We start from the raw sequence: 22,174 nt of genomic DNA, 5'->3' as shown, positions 1-22,174 counted from the left end.
TCAAGAATCAAACGAAAAGGCAAAGGCAAAGGCTATAAACTGTGGCCATTTGCGGGCCACCAAACCGCAGAGACGCGAGGACCAGTAAGATTAATCCTTGAACTGTTGAGAAAACATTTCCCTCCCCTCCGTTGCATCAGTATATTAAAGCGTGGTTCATACTTCTTATCCACGTATCCACACGAGGAGATTATAAGGAACAGTGCTTTCGAGAGGTCGGAGAGTTTTTTATAATTTAAGTTCATATTTCAATAGTAATTTAAGTTTGGGTTGATAAATAATTACTGTTATACATATTTTCTTTCTTTTATAATTGAGAGTTATAATAAAGAAGTGAGAAGTGTTAATTAAAGTAAATTTTTTTATTACTGATGTAGTTCTAGTTTAAGATGAATTAGAACAAATCTTGTGTCCCTTATACTCTTCGTTTGGTTACGTTTGTGTGCCTAATTGTACTAAGCTTTTCTAGGTTATGCTGTGGACATTACCCGAGTTCGAGACTATGATGTTACGAACGGTGCAGGTGTTGAGGCGAGCCTTCAAGATGACAAAATTTTTGCATGATGTAAGAAACAACCGACGACAACATCTTGAGCGGCGACAGATGTGGGGACCAGGAACTTGTAACCTCTTTCACTGCACACGTATCACACTTTGGATCGACCTCGCCAATCTCTCCCCAGAAAAGATCGAACCACAACTCTATCCCCAGAAAGGATCATATTCAAAGCTCGCTCTTTGGATCACTCTCGACGTTAACAGAGCATAGTTCTAGAGGAAATGGCCGGGTCGTTAGTATCGTACGCTTCACCTTTGCTGTCGGTCATACCTGCGGCTCCGTGACAGCAGCTGTCGGTCGGGCTTCCGTCGCTGCCACGGTGGGTGGCAGCGGTGAGAGCGGCGCAGGGTGGCAAAGACACAGGCACGTCTCTGGACGTACAGGTGAATCAAAGAAAGCCTAGGCGTTTGGCCTTTGACATCTCTCCCTCGGGTCCTTTTTCAAACATGCTTGCACATTCACTTTCTTCCACAAGGCAATTGAGGTTGTTCCTGACGCATTTTATCTGATGGCAGGGATGATGGATCATCTATCTCCGATGAGGACGATGCGGCAGATGGGCCATCGACTGCCTCTTCGATGATGACATGGAGGGCGGCGGGGGATGGGAGATCTGCCCGCCGTGGGACATCCGCGAGGACGGCCGCGAAATCAAGATGCGGTTCGACATGCCACGGCTGTCCAAGGAGGACGTCAAGGTCTCCGCGGAGGACGACGAGCTCGTCATCCAGGGGGAGCGCAAGGAGGAGGCGGGGAGCGGAGGAGGCGGCCCGTGGTCGGCCAGGAGCTACGGGTCTTACTACACCCGGCTCCCGCTCCCGGACGACTGCGAGAAGGACAAAGTCAAGGCCGAGCTCAAGAACGGGGTGTTGCTCATCTCGATCCCGAAGGCCAAGGTGGAGCGCAACGTGATCGATGTCGAGGTCGAGTGGCAAGTGATGCGAGTAGGTTTAAACCGTGTCTTAAGTGCCTGTTCTGTCATGGAGATCTTGTCCTTTGCTTGTGCCTCAGTTCTGTTCCCTTACCTCGTCTACATGGACGTGCTCAAGAAACTATCTTTGTCTATACTTGTTAAAATGAGTTTGAACCTATTTCTTGACCCTACATGATAGTGCTGTCACAAGATGACATATGAGTTCGTTATTTTTATTAAATGATTTTTAAATGGATCAAATATAATATGAGTGTTAGGTGAGTCACAAATAAATTGTAAATTGATTATAAGTAGCTTCGTTCTTTTCGTGGAAAATAAAGCATTTCTGAAAAATATTTTCTAGAAAGCATTAGTCGGCATTTGGCCGATACGTGAAAACGAACTGAAAAATATTTTTCGCCGTCGGTAAGAAAAATCAATTTCCTCTGCGCAATCCTTTATTAATTTTTTTAATTAAAATTTTTTCTTTAATTATTTTAACTTGTTTTATTAAAATGATTAAAAAAATTCAAAAATAAAAAGAAAGAAAATAAAATAAAAGAGAGTTAAAAAAAGAGGGAATGAAGGTGTGGAGGAAGGAAAGATGAATGAAGATACCTTTCTCTTTTCATGAAATTATATTTCCCATTTTTGGATGTGTTTTTTTTTTTCATGAATGAAAAACGTTTTTTTTACTGATTTATTTTCTGTGAACCGAACGTTGAAAAATTTGAAAATATTTTTTTGGACGGAGCGTTAGACTTAATCCATTTTTGTGACTCTCTTCATTCTCTATTGCTCTCACTTGATTTCGCACTCGCTCATTCCGCACTTACACTTGAATTTGGGGATGAGTTTTATTAGATTTGACTAAATATGGAATTACTTTTGCAATATGGGTTGGGTCGATAATGAGTCACTAGATTTGCATTAAACGAAAATAATTGAAAATGAATTAATAAATCTATTTAGATCAAACCATTTTCGAGTCAACTCAAACTTAAGTCGACTCACCCCGTTTTGCGGATCTATTTGTCCGGCATCTCTTTTCGAATCTGGTAGCCCTCTAATGGGCTTGCTGAAGTCGAGCCCAAGATAGAGTAGATACTGTTCATAGCAATGAGAAACAAGAGCTTTTTCACGTTTCGATGTACCGTCCTTTTCTCGTTCGTTCGTCAAAGCAATGCGTAATCGAGAGACGTGGCCCCCTGAGTGGCGGACAGTCGGCAAAGATAGCCGTCGTGACAGCCCACAAAAATGATGCCAAACCTTTGGATAAACCTTGGATACTCTTGTACCCCCACGTCACCCAACGTTTGACTCTGGTGCTTCTCCCCTCTCTTTTCTTGCAACTGTCCAATTGATTCTAGCCGTTGTCTTTCCCCATCTCTCACGTTATCTAATGTGCTTTTCCATAGGATCCTAAACGCATACTAGAACACGCGATTTTAAGACGAAATTTGCGTTATATCTCTGCTGGCTCCCAAAACTGAGATGCCTGCACGTTGCGGCTTTGCAGCTCATGCAAGAATGTCTAGTTTCTGCCACTGATCGAGGTCTCTGAAATTTGGCTTAATATGAAATGTGGTTCCTCTGAATTGTAGGTCAATGCACAATGTGATTCATGAACTTTCAATCTGCTCAATATGATCATTGAAATTTTGATACATGTCCAATTTAGTTTACCCGAACCATATGAAAATATCCAATGTTGTCCTTCACATTGCACATCGAATTACGGTTTTCGGGGATCATATTGCATATCGAGTTAAAATTCAATAACCATTTGTGTCACCGTCCTCTATGATATTCACGAGAGGACGTGCACGAAGGTGTCACCAATGTTTCGAGGAAAGCACCCACAAAGACCATGCCCAACATCAAGAATTTGCATGGAAATGGCTGGGAAGGAGAAGCGAATGCGATGTCATGGAAAACGAGATGTAACAATAAACAAAGATTTCCGGATGAGGAGAGAGTGAGACGGCGAGAGTTGTATACAGCCAGGCACGTATCGTCGTCGGACCCATTAAAAAGTTTGGAAATTTATGGTGCGAGACTGATTAAATTTGGAAGTGAAATATCGAATTCATCTCGTCCTCCTTTGGAAACCTCTTAGCTCTGCCACCCACTTGCACTATTCTCGTCGTTTTTTTTTACCTTATTCAGTCATTGAAATAATCTTTACCCTCCATGATTTTCTGCATGTGCATATATTTTTCTCGCCTTTTGCATTGATTTCCTTCCGTTCTGATCTTTTCTTCTCCCTACATCAACGGTTCTGGTTGAAAGTTTTTACATGGGTGGCAGTTTTCTCTCTCTCTCTCTCTCTCTCTCTCTCTCCCTTCTTCCTTGTTGAAGGAATCTTCGTTGGGGGAATCTGAGGAGGCTCTGTGCGAATGTTTTTCATATCAGCTGGTCGTGCTATAAAGTGCAGCAAGCACACTTGATGACCCTGATCATGGTTCTACACCCTGTTTTGACCGGATTCTTTTGCTGGTTGCTTTTAGGTTTTTCTGTGTTTCGTGGGTGTGTTTGAGATCACACGGGGGGGCTCTCTCCTCGCTTTCTTCCTAAAACCTTTTTCTGTTAATTGGGTTTTTTCTTCCTCCGGAATCCGAATCTTCGGCGCATGTCCTGCTGTTCCTGCTGTTGTCGGCTAAGTTTCCGGCTTCCTCGGGTTTAAAATGTCTCGCTCTCGGCAGGCGCAGAAGGAGATGGTGAACGTGAGCGAGGCCCCGCAGCCGGGAGACACGACCTACACCAAGATCTTCGTGGGCGGGCTGGCTTGGGAAACTCGGAGAGACGCGTTGAAAGGCTACTTCGATCGGTTCGGGGAGATCCTAGAGGCCGTGGTGATCGCCGACAAGGTCACGGGGAAATCCAAGGGATACGGCTTCGTAAGTTAACAGTTTAGCGACATGCTGCCCGCCTTTTCCTTTTCGAGGTAGATTAAGGATGAGAGGAAACGAGTGTTGGGTGACTGTGTCTCACGGTGGGCTGTGGTTGTTCGATCCTGTTTGATCATTTTGTACCAGGTGACGTTCAGGGACCGGGATTCGGCGAGCAGGGCTTGTCAGAATCCTTACCCAGTCATCGACGGCAGGAGGGCTAATTGCAATCTCGCATCTCTCGGCGCGCAAAGGAGTCGCTTCTCGACAAACCAGCAAGGTGCTCGTTCTTGGTGTGTGTGTGTGTCTCTGACATTTTTCTTTAGGAGCGTTATCAATTTGTTCTGCCACAAGAAAGTACAACTGCTGCATCAACCATGGAAAAGCTTCAATTACTCTGTTTTAATTGTTCCTGCAAAGTAACTGGTTGTCTGTTTTCTCATTATGGCGATTGGTTGTTACCATCTAATGCCTTCAGTTCAGGAGCACTTTCAAGTTGCATGTCTAGTTTCTGTGAATAATGGATATGTAACACCAGGGTCGTTCGCAACGTGCAGGAGCCGAGAAATTTAGGCAGAAATCCGCATCAGCGGCATCCTCCAGCTTCAACGCCTCCGCTCCGTATTTTCCGCAATCCGTGCCTCATAACGCATTTACTTACTCAGCTTACGGGTATCGAAACAGATTTATTCGGTAGACAGTCTGTGTCACGCGCATGTTTGTTCATACTACCATCCTCCTCCGCTCTAAATTCACCATTTCTCGGCATTTCAGGTACCCGGGTTATCCTCACGACTTTTACGCAATGGTTAGTCCGATTCCTTGCACTCGTCGAACATGCCATTGCATTCGTGGTCCGTTTCGGTGCTTAATTCAGAAGTAGGATTTATTTTGGGAAACAATTGGATAGACAAAATTAGTTGAAAACCAATTCAGATGATGACTATAGAAGGGAAGGATCTGTACGTTTTCATGCATCTTCTGCTGATCACTTTGTGCTAGTTGATCTCGTAAGGTAATGTCTTTTGAACGAGCCGGTTGGATGCATTGCAGAACTATTACAACGTCTATGGGGGCCAACAGCATCCAGCTTATTACCCGTCTCCGGCACCTGGGTCCTCGGGGTTCTACTTCCATCCATTCTATGCACATCATGCGCAGAGTAGTTCGACACAGTACCCAAAACTGATGCGATATCCGCTTCTACCTCCGACGGTCCGTGCCTTAGAGTTCCCATCAGCAACTACCTCGGCTTCTTTGCTACCTGTTGTGACCAGTTGAGTATGATAGCACTCGTCTAAGACTTAGTATTTTCGGTTTTGACCCGTGAACCGGTAAAAGATTGTCCCTCTACTGCATCGTTGAATTGCAGCACGATCAACCGCATCAGCAGTTCCTGCAGAAACGAGGGACAAACCAGCACACAAAAATGGCTAAAAGATTCACGGGGCAGGCGAAGAAAAGGCGCTAAAGGAGCAAAATTCGAAGTCTCGACGGGCTGCAAGTACAAAAATATATGGAGGCATGAAGGAGCAAAATTTTTCAATTTGACCATCTTGTAGGCTAGGTCTTTTCTTACTGGTTTCGTCTTCTTCATTCACATGGATTACAGAAATTCATTCTCATTTCGCAGCATTGTACACATTCACATACATGCACATTGCATAACATACTTAGACATGGAATTTGCGTTTCTAACTAAAAATTTGAACTCAATTCTTGACAATGTTCAGGTTTGTGTCTCTATAATGTTACCGACAGCGCGCTAGTGATTGTTCTAACCCTTCCTAGTTGGCAATTTTTCTGTGCCTTGTATCGATGCCTAGCGGCTTCACATACTGGCCTAGTAAACTGCAGTTGGGCATCTTCAGTTGAATAACCAGTACCGGAAACTTGAGCGATATGAAAACACCAAAAATATGCGCTGTCGACCGAGAAAAAAATGCTAAGGAGAAGGGTAGGTTGCGCATTTGCATCTTAGCTTTGTGCGTGGGATTGCACAATCGTGCAACCGCCGGATGCAAACTAAGATTTATGAGACTGGAAACTGCTTTGCCGAGTAGCACAAAGACGAGCAAATCCACTGCCAGAGAATGCATTAAAGATGAAATATTTCCGTGGCAATATAGGAAACATGTTGAAGCAAATGCCAAGACTGACAGAGTCAGCTTGTCCCTGTAGTAGTATCAAAGGTTGTCTTGTAGCTTATTGAGTATTTGCTATTGGGTTTTTTGTAATCCATAGACCTTTGGCATTGCAAGCAACAAATAAAAACGTGGGATAAGTGCACCTGAAATCCAAGAAAAATTGAGTTTTTTTTTTTGGTCGAAAAGTACAATTGAGTTTTTTTTGGTCGAAAAGTACAATTGAGTTACAACTTTCAAAAAGTGCAGTCAAAATATAATCGAATGCAAAAAATTTTGAAATGTGCAATTAAATTTTAAAACTTATCACGAAAATACATACTACATCTTAAAACCTTTCAAAATGGAAGGACCTGATTTCACAGATTTAACAAATTTTAGGACTTCATTACACTTTCTAAAAGCTTGAACCAGACCTTTCTCAGGCTTTAAAACGCGATTCTTGAAAAAAAAAAAAATCTTGAGGAGAAAATTATGTGGCCAGATTCTCATAGGCTTTGGCTATTTAACTCTGTATTTGGTTGCTAAACTAATGTTTCGGAAGCACCCATCTACTTTAGCTCATGAAATTGTGGAGACGACAGAAGTTGAATGAATATAAACAAGACGAAAAGCTTTTCCTTAGTCTCGCGACTTGAAAAAGATTTCTCTCTCTTCTCTAAGTTTGTCTCGTGGATTCTATAACACACAACTTAAGCTTACAATGCTGCAACAATTTCCATTCTACTATCAAATCCAATTAACCGAACATAAAATTCATTTAACAACTCATCTGTCAACGGCGAAAACGTCCAGGAGTTAAACTACACAAATGGAACAAACACAAAATAAGAACTTTTGGGGTTCTTCAAATAGCACAGCAATCCTCCAAGGGGCAGAACTCATATTGCACTATGCAACAAAACTAGGCCACTCATATCCTCAAGATCTTCAACTCTACATGCTTGACAAACAAAACATGAAGTTGTCCTACACGTCGGAACAGATCAGGCTGAGACGGAGGAAAGGATACAGATAGATAGACGGGCACGTTTGCAAGTACCATATAGTGACTATGTACCTATGTATGTGTGATTAAATGTCTATCATCAGCAGATAAGTCCTAGAAAGATGAAGAGCCATAATTAATGCGTCAGAGAGTGAGGAACTCGAGGCCTGACAGGGGTCTTTGATGGACTCACCCTGCACGCGTAAAGCGAAGAAAACTGGTTAAAAGACGAGCAAGTCCTATATTAATCTCGTGTCGGGGAAGGAAAAACAGTTGGATCACAGATATCATGAAGAGATCGCGAGGAACAACCTTATGGGCAAAGATCCCAAAACCACACCACTGCAACTAAGAGCCGCAATTGCACTTTCAGCCTGCAATTATGGTGAAGATGACCAATCAGCAGTAGTGCAGGGTTGGCAGTAGACATAAATATGTCCTACTGATTTGGCTGAAGACATCATAAGGCGATGCTCTATACTTCATAGATAGCGAACACAGAAGAGGGCTTGTCATAAAAGAATCTAAAATCAACATATATTGTCTCATCAACATCAAGTGAAATTCCAGAACCTTTACAAAACTAACATACCCACAATGACAGGACACCAGACTATGGTTGGTGATTTTTAGGGCTAACCTATGTAGCAACAATACCCCATATACCAATACGCCAGCTATTTGCTCATAATTACCAACGGTGAACCAACTACAAGGTGCAGCAAGGCTTTTATTTTTCCCCCTAATCTTCTCATTCAGTCAAGCATTACAAAATGAAGAAACCATCGATGGGCAACATATGTCCTGGCTAATGTACCATACATCTATGCTAGGATACCACTGGTCAAAATTTCGTCGTAGCATAAATATATAGTCTCGTGTTTTCGTCAGGGATTCAAATATCTATAAGTGAAGTTCCATGAAATCAAATTAGAGACGACAGCTTAGAGGCTAATGTTTCAACAGTTTATTGGCGTCGATCCAATTAATACAACTGCGACAATGCACCACCACGTCAGCTACAAATGTTTTTCCATTGTCTTGTGCATAAAACAATTACACGGTTAGGAGAAGCATTGATAAAGGAAGGCATTTAAAAGCTCAATTTCATCCTCGGCAAAGCAAGGCTGAGGGACCTTACTCAACCACATTAGAACTATGCTGACCTGTTTGAAGCCATCAGCAACAACAAATGCTTCCCCAAACCTCAGAAGAGGCAACATTTGCCTAAGAAAGAAAGTATTTTCTTCCTCTTTAATCAGTACAGGACTACTCCATCTCTGGTGTAGCATTATGCAATTTTTTTTTATTAAAGTGCAGTACAATGAACCTTACTCTCCAATTTAGTCCCTAATGTAGCAACGCTTCTGCTCATCTGCCACATGCCAACTTCAGCACCTACTACTCAATGTTTAGCTAATGCTCGCTTGGACAAGGCTTCAAACTCAGTGAGACTTAAACTTCATGCTATGCATTTCCTAACACACCAGCCTCTCAACTTTCAGCTCGAGTAGTCTATAACAACCGCTCCCTGAGGACCCTAAAACTTCAACAGAGGAGGTTCAGCATAAATTCACAGGTCATACAATTGTTTAGTAAAACATTAGAAGTGATTAAGATATGAATCTGACCCCCTAAACCCGACATTTCCGCTATCATTAGACAGGCAAAACCCAATTCTGCATCTAGCGACAGAAATTACTCCAGTCTACTTGTGAGGATCAAACTTGGGTAATCACAGAGGATTCCAGCCAACACCTGTAGGATTCATTGTCTATTTTGCTAGAGAGATAGTGGGAGACCATCACCACCAAGTGGCACTAACAGTTAGCCTGACATTGAGGACCACTAAAATCTTCAGCACCAGGTGCTCTAAAAATGAACAGTAGACTAAAAACAGTGTTTTAGCAGTACCACATTGCATTAGTGCGATTTTGCGGATGCTGAGGACCTCTTTTAGGCATTAAAGAATTTCCCAAATGTAAAAGGAAACAGTGAAGCCAAGACCTGAGAGAGCTTGCTTAGTTGCAAATATCCACAAGTTAAAAATCATCCAAATTCGAATACTAGTAAGGGTCAACCGCCCGATAAAGACACCTATGTAAATGTGAACATGAAAGGACAAAAGCCACCACTAGGAAAAATTAACTAACATGAGATGATTGGAATATCGACAAAGGCATCATTCTTAGTGACTGGAAGGCCAAAAACACCCAGCCATCACATCCCTCTGAAGCAATGTAAATTAAAAAGAACTCACCTCTTAGATTTGAGACTACTGCTTAAAGGGAAAAGATTCTTAACTTACTATAAAGAATCTCAATTCAGATTGTATTAGTTCAGAGAGAACATATATTCATAGACAGTAGAGGATAGCTATAAGAATTTAGGATCAAAAGATCTGGCTTTACCATCACAAACTCCACAAAAGCAATACGAGTTGAATGATGGTAGTCTCCAAGTAGCCTCAGACGGTGAACCTGCAGGAAGCAAATCCATTGTGTTCAGCAAAAGGTAATCAAAGTGAAGCAAGGACTAAAATATTGCTTAAGCTGTAATTGCTCACCTCTCCACAGAGAGATTCAAAGAAAAACTTAACATCTGCTTGAGTAACCTGCATTGATGATCGACAAAATGAAGAAGGGCAAACACAATCCACCAGGATAACTACTCCCAAAATAGGGGAAGTTCATATCTACCGTTTTGTCAATGTTTGTGCAATAAACAGTTCTTGAGCACATCTCACGTTCATCGTCGGACTGAAACAGAACAAGACCACAATTATTTCAGAGAAGATGGAAAAACTTAGGTCAATACCGGAGAAAAGGCATGATGAGATGACCGACACAGTTTACTCACCCTTGGCAAAAATGTTGGATTAACAGGTGCAATCGCAGTTTTGGAAGGCTGAACCCTAATAGGATAATAACCAAGAACAGTCCCCGAAAGATTCAAAGCAGCCCTTGCACCATCTGCAAGAAAAAGAAATGATTATGTCAAAGTGCATGTGAAGAGCAAAAGTTTGCCATGGCACTATAAGTATGTTCAACCATATACCTTCATCAGTAAACTCAACAAAAGCAAACCGGAGACAAGAGCTTGGATCGCCACATACACGACAGTCGACAACCTTCAGCAGAAAAGAGAAGCTTTCTTTAATGAAATGGCACCACAAGCATCAAACCAGTACATTATATAAATGAAATTCTGCTTACCTGCCCAAAACTATTGAAAAGAGCTGCAAGTTGCTCTTCAGTTACCTATTCAGAATAAATTACAGACCCAATTAAACCCAGAGACAGGTACTGGTAAGAGGGAAAGGAAAAAATATTACGAGCAACAGATGACATTTCCATCAAAGAACAATAGAAGTCCAGTAGAGCCATACAGTGTAAACAAAATGCTTACCTGTTGATCAATGTCAGTCACATACACGGTTCTCCTAATTACCTCGTGACGCTGCGCCATACTAGTTCTACTATTTATCCGCCGCTTACCCTGGCTATAGCCATTCTTCCTCTGGAAAACAAAAAACAGCCACACGAAAAAAAAAAGGTAAGCAATGTGCTCAGAATTTAGCAGACAACAGAAATGAAAATTAGATTAGAAACGACACAAAACAATACCACAGCCCGGTTAACTTCACTGAATGTTAAACTATTTAGCAGACAACAGAAATAGAAATTAGATTAGAAACTACACAAAACAATACCGCAGCCGGGTTAACTTCACTGAATGTTAAACTATTCGTTCCCAAACTGACAATATTCCAACACCGACGTTATTCATTTACTAATTCAGGACAACAAACTGAAGATTGCATCATTCAATGCTTTAAATTTTCTCAACCTTCTGAACTAACCATCAGATAACATTATGGAAGATTTCTATGAATGAAAATGCAGCTAGCGTCAATACCCTTCTTCCGGTATGTCCATTGCCATCGACCCCATCAATCTGTAACACAAAATTCTGGGGATAGCCAAAGCCGCCATCAGCTAAATAAGCAAAGCTCTGACCCAGCGAAGGAGGCACAAATTCCTCAGCCATAGGATTCAGCTTCGACAACATATCCACAAGCTCCCTCACGTCATTCAATCCACTCGACCCGAAATTACTTCCGTTCCTGCGGAGCCCGTCTCTCATCTGACTCATTTGACCATTTCTACTCCCCCTAGCGACCAGAACTCTGCCGTTCACATCCGCGCGGCCGTTAGCGCCGGCGTTGACGGGCCGATCGAGTTGGGTCGCGGCACCGTTCCTGGGTTCCGATTTCGCGGAATCGCTCGACGCATTCCCGTCCGACGATACAGCAGTAGCGTCCAAATTCTGACCCGACGCGCCGATCTTGACCCCGTCATTCTCAGCGACCGCCATGATCAAAGACCCCTTCTTTTTTAATCTTCTTCCTTCTTCAAAAGCTCCTCCCTCTTCTCTTCTGCAAAGAAGGTTTTATCAAAAGATCAAACGATGCCGATGAGGAAGGAAATCCCAAAATGATTAGATTCAGCAAGAGTACGTCTGGTCGAAGCAGCAAATTATCTGCCTTTATCTAATTCGCATTGAAGCGAGAGCCCAAGGAAAAGACCCACCACCACCAGATCGTGTCTTCCCTCCTAAAACCCAAGAACAAATGGCAACAAAAAGCACCAAAATCGTTGCGGGGTTGATGAAAGAACAGGTGACAAAGGTGAAGCTCGCACCTTTTGCTTTTATACTCGAGTCATTGTCTGAGTGATGACCCGTGTAAGAGAGAGAGAGATTAGAAGAGGGTTTTAGAGAGAGAGAGAGAGGAGATGGGCTTACTTTAGAGAGAGAGAGTCGCAGCGGAGCTCGTCTTCGGATCGTCCGGTTGCGCTGCACTGCCCTCTTTGGACCTTCTCGATTTCGATGGACACCGGTGTTGGGTGTGCGCGTGACGCCTGGTACAGAAGAAAAGTCTCATTCGAATACCATTTTCCCCGCATGTAGATGTCATTCACGCTGTGGGTCGTTGAATGCCAATCGGGACCATTACAATCTGATTATTGTCCTTTCGGGACACATTCTCAAAAATCTTAGTACCAACGAATTTCATCGCATCTTTCTCGAGACGAATTACATTCGACATCGATATTTTAGCAGTAGATATACGATAAGACAGGAGAAATTTTAATTCTGGCTAGTAATGTTCTTATTCAAGATCGCAGTATACGGATAATCTTTTACATATTATTGCGCGTGTTTAACCGAGAATTGTTTTACATTTTCACCTCTCGCCTCATTTATGAAAGAGATCCGACGATAATAATTTCTTGAATTCCCTTTAAAGATCTTTAGATTACTCGACGTGCCTGACTTGACATTAACGGTTGTCAAAATTAAGCGTTTTTCAATAAATTTTGGGAATTCGTATCAACCGTCGGAAATGCCGAAATGGACATGAGATATATTCAGTGGAAAAGCGATAGAGCAGATGACCGGAAAAATAAAATAAAAAGAAGAAAGAAAGGAAAGAGAATGAGAGGAGGGAGAGTTGTAGAATATTAGGCGGATATGCTGCTGACGTGGCGGGGGAGAGAGAATGCCGTGCGGTAGTGTCCATGATTGGCGTGGTGGATCGATGGCCTTATCCACTGCCACGTGTACTTTCCGATAATCGTGATCAGATTGGATTTATTACAGTCCAACTTGGAAATGCTCACCGTGATAAGGTCAAAGATAACATAAAACCGAAATTTCCGTTCTCATCCATTTTTTTTTTTTTTGGGTCGAACATTCTCATCCATCGCGCACTGGCGGCTTTGACAAAATTCCGGTTCTGATTGGGCCTTCTTTCGTGGGCCATCCGCCACGTGCGATCCGTAAATTGGCCCATTGGTCATATCGGGCCGAACTCAAACGTGCCCGACCCGTCAACCCGTCCCAGCTCAGCCCTCGAAGTAAAAGGGCAAGAAACCAACGCCAGGGTCCACAGACTGTCAGACTCCACCTCGGCCAGCAAAGCTAAAAAACCCTAGCGCTCACCTGGTCCTCTCTCCATCGACGTCGCTCGGAGCTCGACTCGCCTCTTCTCCTGCGCTCGCTCTCCGGAGGGAACGTTCCCCGCGCTGTCGAACTCAGGTACGGTATTCTTCCTTTGTTTATGCAGATTGCGTTGTTTCTTCGAGATTTGGTTACGGAAGATCGAGTACTTTTTTAAAGCGTCTGGAAGTTAGGCTGCGTCTTTTTAGCTTCTGGTGTCATATGATTTGGTTTGCTACTGAGGAGCGATCGGAGGGCCGGGTTGGCGTTGCTGAATTCACTGTTTTAGGGGACTTTGGTATAGTGTCTTTGGCTTCAGTCGTGACTGTGTGGAAATGCGCTGTAATGCATCTGTTTGGGCTCGGGAATTCGGTTTGGAAATGCAATGTCGCAGTGGGGATTTTTTATAGAGGGGCGGGTCTGATGGTCACAACTTATTATTTAGCACGATCCAGCGAACTGTGTGCATTTTTTTTTTTTGGGTCAAAGGACATGGGGCTTTTCATATTTGAGTGTGGCGAGCTTTGTGTCGTCTTTTCAAACAAATATGGATGTGTTAGTGTGATTGGCGGGGTGCCTGTGCAAGTTTAAAATGTGAGAGGTGCGGCACATTTCTGACAAACTGCAAGGTTTTCACTTAACTTACCCTTTGATTGATGATCTGGTAAGGTGGCCCTTTTGTTTTTTGGGGATTTAGCCTGCAAGGGACTGTTTGGGGCCATAAATTTACCTATGATCATTTGCTGTTGATTTTCAGTTTGGTTCATGTGACTGTGTTCTTTGTTGACATTGAAGGATGGTAAGGACCGCTGAGTTCCCAGCATATTCACTTATAAGATGGTCATCTTCATATTATGCAAAATAACCGGAGAGAGAGTCATGTGAGGGTGCAAGTTCTTTTAGAGGTAACTGCATTTTGGGAAGTATTGTACAGGACGCTGTTGAATAAAGTGCATTATCCCTGAAAGTTAATGTGATGCAAGTATTTTGTTGTACTAGGGAGGGCTTGTGTATTGATTTTTGTGAACTTGTATGTTCAGTCTCATTTGCATATTGGAGAATGCTGGGGTTTGATTGAGCACTCTTACTTTCATTCCACCCTTTGAACTATGTCATGCTACACTCAGTTTGACAATAGCAACCAATAGGAATGTCCATCAGGACAATCGCTACAATGCAGGTTTTACCTTCTGGAGAGGAAGGCATAGTCAACTATTGACTCACTAACAAGACATGTCTGGCATATATTTTTTTCTACAGTGGCCTTTTGGTGTTTAATCAAATCTACGTTTTAATTAAACAGAATACATGTTTAGCAGGCTTGTTAAACTCCGACGATTTTAAAGAGAGATAAGTAAGGTGAATGAATTGATGTTTCTCAATCTTACCTGATCTCATGACACGGATCCTTTGTTTATGATAGATGACAAGTGCTTGGACAAATATGAGCTTTGCAATCATTCATAGGGATTTAGAGAGGGAGTGGGAGAATCAGGGAGGAGTAATGGGTATTTTTTTAAATAACTGGAGACCTTGGTCACTTCCAGAAGATCTATACATCTGCGAATTTTCTGGAGAGGATGTGGAGATCGAATTTGTTTTCAAATTTAATATAGCTTTGGAGCATCTTGGAGCAAATGAGCAGTGGAGCTTGTGGAGCATGGCTCACCGCGGGATTGCTCTCTTGGTTTGCTTCATAGTTTTGGTCTTTCTTTTCGTTACTCTTGACAGCAGTGGTTGACCGATAATGGCAGCTGGGTCAAATATCAACGAATTGAATAAGAACAAGTTAGTTTTCAAGCTTCGCTAACCTGTTCCTTGCCCTGTTGCAGTGAAAAAATTTTGAGATAGAAATGAGTAGCCGCTTTTCTCGCTCAATCTACGTTGGCAACCTCCCATCTGATATAAGGGAATGGGAAGTCGAAGATCTATTTTACAAGGTTTAGTTTAAAGTTTCTTCTCATATAGATGTTGTTCTGCCATTTTTGCCTTGTCAAATTAGCTATTAGATATTTTTGGCATAGGTGGCTTTGACAGGTGTCTAAACTGTAATGTGTTGTTTTACCCATCGAGCTTCATTATATCCATATCATTGAATTTTTGTCATATAAATCGCTTCTAGTTACCGAGGGCTGTAAACAGTGGATCAAACCTGAGTTTATCTTCTCAATTTCCACCAGTTATATGGGACGCTTGTTGGATAATCAGCTGTGAAGCACTTAAGTGTCTTGATTCCCTAATTCATTGTCTACTCAAGGTTGCTGTGGATTTCATGTTGTCTTATGTGTCTATATAGGTTGAGTGAAATCATTTCGTAAATGACTCATTCTGAGATTTTACTGAGCTGACTAGGTTAACCAGCTTATATGAGTTCTTTTGCCATCTGCAGTATGGAAGGATATTGGATATCGAGCTGAAGATTCCACCTCGTCCTCCATGTTATTGTTTTGTGGAGGTACCTCATAATAGCCTTCATTCTACTAAACTATGCTATGGTATTGGTGATGCTTACAGTCATATTGATGTACTTGGCAAATATGTGTATCATTTATGAACAGTTTGAGAGCTCTCGAGATGCCGAAGATGCAATTAGGGGTCGTGATGGATACAATTTTGATGGCTGCCGTCTGCGGGTGAGTTGAATGTCCTCACTTTTGGTGTGTTCTATTTTTACGGCTCTTCCCTTTTTTCCTTTGGCTTTTGACCCGTCCTTGATGCAGGTTGAACTTGCTCATGGTGGTAGAGGACAATCATCTTCAAGTGATCGTCGTGGTAGCTATGGTGGTGGAGGTGGAGGTGGAGGTGGAGGTGGAGGTGGAGGTGGAGGTGGGGGTGGGGGTGGGGGTGGGGGGTGGAAGTGGTGGGGGCGCTTTGGTGTCTCACGCCATTCGGAATACCGAGGTACTCGATGTAGGACTATTCAAAATACAATTATAGATTTAACAGGAGAACTGCAGCTTGAGTTTATGAGAATGAACTTGATTTTTTGTCAAATTTATATACAGTCATTGTTCGAGGGCTTCCTTCTTCTGCATCCTGGCAAGATTTGAAGGTGAGGCTTTTTTATATGCATAAAAAGCTTTGAATCTAGCATTGTTTTTGCCCACTTGAATGTTTCTATTAATTGCAGGATCATATGCGTAAAGCTGGTGATGTTTGCTTTGCGGACGTTACGCGTGATAGTGAAGGTTTGCTATCAAATTTCAATATGCATTGCACCAGCGTCATTTTCTTCTATCATTTCCTTTTACTCTGGTTGACGTGAAAATAATTATTGAGTGCTACCTTTAGTTGACAAAGGCTGTCTTGTTGATCGATCAGCACAGGTTTCTATTAATATGTTAGAGCTTCTATATTTCTCAAGAGAAACTGCAGATATTTCATTGGAGTCATTGAGCACAAGCATCAGCCGTTTCATACCCCAGTCGTTAATCGTGGGAAGGAAAATTAAAATAACATCTACATCTGTCAATCTGAAATTTTAGCTGACTTGAATTCTTTGGGATTGCCTTGCCTTCAAAAATCTCAAGTGGCATCTTTTTGTCATAAAGTGGATGGGCTCTCCTATAATGTACAGACATCAATGCCAATGTTATACAAATGCATTTACTTTGTCAATTGTTTTCTTGTTTTGATCATGCTCTGAGAATCAAGCTTAAATTGCCCAAAAATTGTGTAGAGTATTGAGTGCTTATGCTAAGTAAATTTCTAGAAAATATGGGCTGAGACCGAGTGAAATTTCCAACTATGCTTATTGAAGCAATACTTCCGCCTTGGCATATATGGTGTGGTTTTCTGTAAAATGTTGATGTCAGTATCTGAATAATTCCTTCTGCTTCCCTCCTCTTAGTTCCGTGAAAGATTATCCTGATAGTCATATCTTACATTTGAGGTTCTAAGATGCACGTGGGCTCATAAATGTATATTTGTCGGTTTATTTTATTTTGCATAATGAGAGCGCACTGCACTTTGGTAAATTTATCATGGAAAATGAAGTTTTCAATTTACTTTGTACACTTCTAGCCAACTTCTGATGTCATGTCTGTATGGGGACCCATTTCCATTTGAAATCCTCCTTTCCTCTGATGAACCGCTAGATCTGGTCCTGGCTCTTGGTTATAGATAAACGGTCCTGGCTTTTGGTTATAGATAAACAGTCATACTGCTGAGGGCATGATAGAGATGATTAGAGTCTGCACCATGCAATAAATTTATGATTATGGAATGCTCATCTTAAGTTTTTTTTATTTGGAAGTGCTGATATTTGAGATATGTGCAATCAGGGACTTATGGCATTGTTGATTACACCAACTATGATGACATGAAGTATGCTGTAAGTTTATGAAAAGGAGCACTTAATTTGCTGGAATTACTTTCTAGGGCTCCTAATTTTTTCTCTTTTTTCCTGATTTTGTGTAAAAACCTTCTGTTGTTCAGATTCGGAAACTTGATGACACTGAGTTCAGAAATCCGTGGGCGAGATCTTATATACGGGTGACTCATTCAATGATTTGGTTGATAAATTTGATGTTTAAGATTAATTAAGCTCTGTAGGAGAACTAAGCTTTAAAAGTAGAGGTTATAATTTCAATAACATGGAATTTTAAGTCACTTTGTTAAAGTCTTCTTCTGATTTGCATCTTTTGGTCACTTGGCTAGGTGAAAAAATATGAAAACAGTCCTTCTAGGTCTCGCAGCAGAAGCCGCAGTAGAAGCAGAAGCGACAGAAGGGAACGGAGGTTCTCTCTCTCTCTCTCTATATATATATGTGTGTGTGTGTTCTGACAAAAAAAAAAAATCTATCAATCTATCTATCACTCTCTCTCTTGATGCGCTAATATGCCATTTTTCTTTCTCTAGTGAATCACGGGGTCGATCTGCATCAAAATCGCCATCTAGATCTAGATCAGCATCTCCAGTCAAGCCTACTAGGTATGTAGGTTGGATTCTGATCTTGATTTGCTTCTGTGTGCTATCTTCTGTGTCTTATGCTCTCGGTCATTTTCTCTGTGCCAAATCAAACAGAGCAAGATCCAGATCAAGGTCAGCATCTCCCCGCCAGGTGAGTTGTTTTCCCCCCGTGTACTAAGATGCATGTCGTGCTAGGCAAATTCAGATAGAGCTGATCTATCGAGTCTTAGGGTTGTGCTTCTGGAAATTAAAGATTAGAATATCAATGATATACGAGATGACAGGTCCTCCTGGGTATATTGAGAGGAAGGAAACGAGGGATGCACTATAGTTGGCAATTTCATACAAATGTCTCATGATTGTCGTAGATAAATTGCTCACCTCTTACATGTCAGGGGGGTCCTATTTGAGTCTAGATAGCGATAGTAAGGCTCTCTCTTGTTAAAGTTGGTACTCAACACTCCTATGCCTATGATCGTGTTCTATTACTGCTGTCAATGAAATTGTTGAGTCTATTACCCCATCAATATGCACATGGGATAGATACAAATTCCTATTTCCTATGGAGGACAAACTTTTACTTTTAAATCAATGAAATAGCGATATTTATATTTTTCTGTTAAACAGTAATAGTAGGTCTTTTCTTGTTCGGTGATTCTATGCATCTCTGAAGATATCCACGTTTCTTTTCAGGTGAGGTCAGGTAGTGGCTGATTCTTTGAAGCAGACGTCCTGGTGCTTATGGTTGTAATGAAGAAAAGTGAGTTTAGGGAACTTTGGGATCCATCTTTGTTGGGGTTACGATGCCTTAGTCAAAGAACTTTAGGTACTCAAGAATGCCTTATACTGTTTTGTGACGTCCTGTAGTGTTGGATTTCAATGCGTCATCTGAATATTATAAATAGCTACGAAGATGCTATGGTGTTGTTTGAGATGATGATGGCTTGGCTCGAGACAAATCCAAGGGAGAGATTGCATCCTGGTTTCGAATTAATACTGATGTTGAACTGATTGCCAGTGTCCTTAGCACTGAAATTTGTCTTGTCCTTATCAAGGTCCATCGCGCGGAGCTATGGGGAGGAATCTGAACTTGGTCTTCTAGCAATGCTTGATGGATTCACGAGGATACTCTTATTCAAGGATACTCTTATAATGCCAATAGCTTTCATTCTGGGTATTTTAGCGGGAGGTATATAATTCCCTAAACAGACTTCTTGATAATTTGGCAATTCGTCCTATGAATTAAATTGCCAGATACCTTCAATAACTTATTTGAAAATCTAATGAAGTGGACACAGAACAACGTACTTGAAACAGAGAAATAAGCATCATGCTGTCGACAAAGGTCAAGATCAAGGCGTGGCAAAACTGGTTCTCTTGGGTTTTATCGTTTCCTAACCTAGAAACTAGTTCGAACGGTATCTCATTAGAGATGGAAAGGTCCAATTGCTGTTGGCGTGTGTTTATTCGAACGATCCGGCTCATAGCGAGATTTAAATCCTCTTTCCAAATCAAAACTGCCAATATCTCAAAGGCTTAGGAGGTAGCCAATGCGTACGATCGACGCCTACGCCTTGATTGTTGGTGTAGTAGGATGACGTCAAGGAAACTTGCCTTGATCGTCGGTGTAGCAGGACGACATCAAAGAAACTCGTCACTCCAGATTGTCGAGGAGTGATGACGTCCCAAGAACTAACAATCTTTGTTCTAAACCTCGTTATTTCGCGCCATTTAGGGTGTGAGCACTCTCTCTTAAACTCACTGGTCTTCAGCTATTCCTAGCACCGAACGTGCATAAATCTTTGAACCAACAACAAATTGCCCCATGATGCTTCCACCAAATGGGTATATGAATGTTCCCCTAGAAATTGGATCGTCTCGTTGTGCCGGTCTCGTGGTGATCATCTCTATCTTTAGGTTGTTTATCATCCAATAGCAACAATATCGGCTGTGCCCCTTGGGGAATCCACAATATGAAAGAGACCTTTGCAGAATATTATTGCGTCTTTGAATACTCTTATCCTCGGATGATCCCGAAGGCACCTTCAATCACTATCTCCAGGTTCAGAAGTGCTAATCCTGTAGATCCCGCCGCACATTACTGCGACCTAGTACTCGTTCGAAGAGGAAGTAGGCTAACAAGGCGAAGCAGCTCCTTAATGTGGTAATAGGGATTAGGATCTCCGTCTCTCCTTGTCGTTGTCGTCCACTCGAACATCAGGGGGAAGATAGACTCACGTACCGTGGAAATGGTTGAAATGGTCATCAAGAAGGCTTCACCCACGACGAAACAGTCATCCACTTGACAATTCGGAACATCTCTTATTGCCGTGCATTTCGTCGTTGCTATTCCTCGTGGGGATCAATATTATCGTCTCTGTCAAGAATCGAGATCTCTTTTTTGTTTTTTTGGGCAGAAAAAGAATCGAGGTCAATTACATATTTTTTTTACACCGACCGGTGGACCTAACAGAAGTCCTGGCATAGTCCTGGTCCGAATCCATGGGCTGGGCCCAACCATCAGTGTTCGTTTGGCACAGCAGACAAGTCACGTGCTGCACCCACGTGACAATCCAAACCCTAGCTTCCCGAGGCATCATAAATACGTCCGTCTTCTCTAGAGCTTCACGACGGCACGCTCGCTTCCATCGGCTCTCTCAGGCAGGTTTTTGAAGTGAAGGTCTTCGTCCGCCACCGCCAAAATGTCAGCCGGCGAGCTCGCTTGCACTTACGCCACTTTGATCCTCCACGACGATGGAATCTCAATCACCGTAACTCTCTCTCTCTCTCTGTGACGCAAATGCTCATGCCTCCCTTCTCTTGATTGTCATCGCTGAAACGTCGAATGTAATGAAACAGGCGGAGAAGATCGCCTCGTTGGTGAAAGCAGCAAACGTCTCCGTGGAGTCGTACTGGCCGAGCCTATTCGCGAAGCTGGCGGAGAAGAGGAACGTGGAGGACCTAGTCATGAACGTCGGTTCCGGCGGCGGCGCAGCTCCCGTCGCGGTGGCCGCACCAGCTGGCGGCGCCGCCGGAGCGGCTGCGGCGGCTCCTGCTGCTGTCGAGGAGAAGAAGGTAGTTTCCTCTTCTTTTGGCTACTCCTTTCTATATACAGCTAATAGGATTTGATTGTGTGGATGTGCAGAGGTTTTTCTGCATCTGATCGATTCTGTGTTGGAAAATGGAAATTACTTAGCCAAATTTTTAGCATTGCATAGCGGTGATTCCAAATTCTGGCCCTGTTGCATATTTTTTGTGGCTTTGTTTTCTTCCTTTCGATTTGAATCTAGAAGATCACTAAAGGCTTCTTTGTCTGCAACGGTAATGCGAAGCATGATCATTACTACGGATCATCGCTCGAATTCGGAAATTCGTTAAGTCGACGTAGCTCGGCTGAGTTGGTGTTAGCAATTGTGACATCACTTGTTCTGAAAAATCTGTGTGAGAAATTTGCAGGGACTCGTTCAAGTTCAATTGTCCTGGTCTAGTTGATGGCTTTGATGGACAATCACTTTGTCATTTGTCTCTGAATTGCTCCTTGTCTTCTTGAATTTGACCGCAGGAAGAAGCGAAGGAGGAGAGTGACGACGACATGGGCTTCAGCTTGTTCGACTAAGGAAACAAGTACTCATTCTGATTCTTCTGGTATTTTTTGTTTGGTTCTTCAGATTATAGAATCTTTTGGAAAGTTTCCATCCTCAATTTGGTTGCGTGCAATGTCGACATTTAGCGGATCGTTTGATATTGAGTTGGCTTGCAAAGCGG

The 22,174-nt window shown here is 42.4% G+C and overlaps 4 protein-coding genes and 1 pseudogene across 7 annotated transcripts; 4 read left to right on the top strand and 1 right to left on the bottom strand.

Moving 5' to 3' along the window:
* The first annotated feature begins 597 nt into the window (after positions 1–597).
* On the top strand, positions 598–1,668 carry LOC125312733 (annotated as a pseudogene).
* A 2,247-nt stretch (positions 1,669–3,915) lies between these two features.
* LOC115742300 (RNA-binding protein 38-like) lies at positions 3,916–6,258 on the top strand. Its single transcript, XM_030676515.2, has 6 exons — positions 3,916–4,372; positions 4,511–4,643; positions 4,921–5,035; positions 5,138–5,171; positions 5,417–5,639; positions 5,736–6,258. Exons 1-6 carry the CDS (start codon positions 4,160–4,162, stop codon positions 5,798–5,800), a joined length of 783 nt encoding a protein of 260 aa, XP_030532375.1. The 5' UTR covers positions 3,916–4,159; the 3' UTR covers positions 5,801–6,258.
* Positions 6,259–7,246: 988 nt separating this feature from the next.
* On the bottom strand, positions 7,247–12,270 carry LOC115742298 (polyadenylate-binding protein-interacting protein 10-like). 2 transcript variants are annotated; one of them, XM_030676508.2, is made up of 11 exons: positions 12,042–12,270; positions 11,414–11,933; positions 10,904–11,014; positions 10,711–10,755; positions 10,553–10,625; positions 10,355–10,467; positions 10,195–10,254; positions 10,062–10,109; positions 9,907–9,975; positions 7,808–7,869; positions 7,247–7,689 (listed from the first exon to the last, which is right to left on the bottom strand). In XM_030676508.2, the coding sequence occupies exons 2-11, from the start codon at positions 11,870–11,872 to the stop codon at positions 7,632–7,634; spliced, it is 1,098 nt and encodes a 365-aa protein (XP_030532368.1). In that variant the 5' UTR covers positions 11,873–11,933; positions 12,042–12,270; the 3' UTR covers positions 7,247–7,631. The 2 variants fall into 2 exon arrangements, with proteins under 2 accessions (XP_030532368.1, XP_030532367.1); XM_030676507.2 differs by having other exon boundaries at positions 12,038–12,269.
* Positions 12,271–13,441: 1,171 nt separating this feature from the next.
* LOC115742299 (serine/arginine-rich splicing factor SR34A) lies at positions 13,442–19,420 on the top strand. 3 transcript variants are annotated; one of them, XM_048271957.1, is made up of 14 exons: positions 13,442–13,597; positions 15,331–15,438; positions 15,888–15,953; positions 16,057–16,131; positions 16,219–16,312; positions 16,361–16,399; positions 16,504–16,550; positions 16,629–16,686; positions 17,782–17,831; positions 17,936–17,992; positions 18,158–18,237; positions 18,359–18,430; positions 18,524–18,560; positions 19,103–19,420. In XM_048271957.1, exons 2-14 carry the CDS (start codon positions 15,352–15,354, stop codon positions 19,121–19,123), a joined length of 783 nt encoding a protein of 260 aa, XP_048127914.1. In that variant the 5' UTR covers positions 13,442–13,597; positions 15,331–15,351; the 3' UTR covers positions 19,124–19,420. The 3 variants fall into 3 exon arrangements, with proteins under 3 accessions (XP_048127914.1, XP_030532370.2, XP_030532372.2); XM_030676512.2 differs by adding an exon at positions 15,049–15,185 and having other exon boundaries at positions 13,473–13,597; positions 16,219–16,399; XM_030676510.2 differs by having other exon boundaries at positions 16,219–16,399.
* A 1,596-nt stretch (positions 19,421–21,016) lies between these two features.
* On the top strand, positions 21,017–22,166 carry LOC115742301 (60S acidic ribosomal protein P1-like). The gene is made up of 3 exons (XM_030676516.2): positions 21,017–21,180; positions 21,269–21,484; positions 21,972–22,166. The coding sequence occupies exons 1-3, from the start codon at positions 21,112–21,114 to the stop codon at positions 22,023–22,025; spliced, it is 339 nt and encodes a 112-aa protein (XP_030532376.1). The 5' UTR covers positions 21,017–21,111; the 3' UTR covers positions 22,026–22,166.
* The last annotated feature ends 8 nt before the right edge of the window (positions 22,167–22,174 follow it).

This window comes from Rhodamnia argentea, chromosome 10 (assembly GCF_020921035.1).
Source record: "Rhodamnia argentea isolate NSW1041297 chromosome 10, ASM2092103v1, whole genome shotgun sequence".
Classification (NCBI taxonomy): Eukaryota; Viridiplantae; Streptophyta; class Magnoliopsida; order Myrtales; family Myrtaceae; genus Rhodamnia; species Rhodamnia argentea.
The sequence above is the reverse complement of the archived record's forward strand: the minus strand, read 5'-3'. Positions and strand labels throughout refer to the sequence as shown.

What these genes read in the sequence shown, in the direction of transcription:
- LOC115742299 (XM_030676510.2), top strand. Translation starts at nt 15,352, where the DNA reads ATGAGTAGCCGCTTTTCTCGCTCAATCTACGTTGGCAACCTCCCATCT. An exon ending in ACGCCATTCGGAATACCGAG is followed by an intron (nt 16,400 to 16,503) that starts GTACTCGATGTA and finishes ATTTATATACAG; the next exon opens with TCATTGTTCGAGGGCTTCCT. An exon ending in CATCCTGGCAAGATTTGAAG is followed by an intron (nt 16,551 to 16,628) that starts GTGAGGCTTTTT and finishes TATTAATTGCAG; the next exon opens with GATCATATGCGTAAAGCTGG.
- LOC115742300 (XM_030676515.2), top strand. Translation starts at nt 4,160, where the DNA reads ATGTCTCGCTCTCGGCAGGCGCAGAAGGAGATGGTGAACGTGAGCGAG. An exon ending in AATCCAAGGGATACGGCTTC is followed by an intron (nt 4,373 to 4,510) that starts GTAAGTTAACAG and finishes ATTTTGTACCAG; the next exon opens with GTGACGTTCAGGGACCGGGA. An exon ending in CTTCTCGACAAACCAGCAAG is followed by an intron (nt 4,644 to 4,920) that starts GTGCTCGTTCTT and finishes CGCAACGTGCAG; the next exon opens with GAGCCGAGAAATTTAGGCAG.
- LOC115742301 (XM_030676516.2), top strand. Translation starts at nt 21,112, where the DNA reads ATGTCAGCCGGCGAGCTCGCTTGCACTTACGCCACTTTGATCCTCCAC. An exon ending in ACGATGGAATCTCAATCACC is followed by an intron (nt 21,181 to 21,268) that starts GTAACTCTCTCT and finishes GTAATGAAACAG; the next exon opens with GCGGAGAAGATCGCCTCGTT. An exon ending in CTGCTGTCGAGGAGAAGAAG is followed by an intron (nt 21,485 to 21,971) that starts GTAGTTTCCTCT and finishes ATTTGACCGCAG; the next exon opens with GAAGAAGCGAAGGAGGAGAG.
- LOC115742298 (XM_030676508.2), bottom strand. Translation starts at nt 11,872, where the DNA reads ATGGCGGTCGCTGAGAATGACGGGGTCAAGATCGGCGCGTCGGGTCAG. An exon ending in TGACTGACATTGATCAACAG is followed by an intron (nt 10,756 to 10,903) that starts GTAAGCATTTTG and finishes TATTCTGAATAG; the next exon opens with GTAACTGAAGAGCAACTTGC. An exon ending in TTTTCAATAGTTTTGGGCAG is followed by an intron (nt 10,626 to 10,710) that starts GTAAGCAGAATT and finishes TTTCTGCTGAAG; the next exon opens with GTTGTCGACTGTCGTGTATG.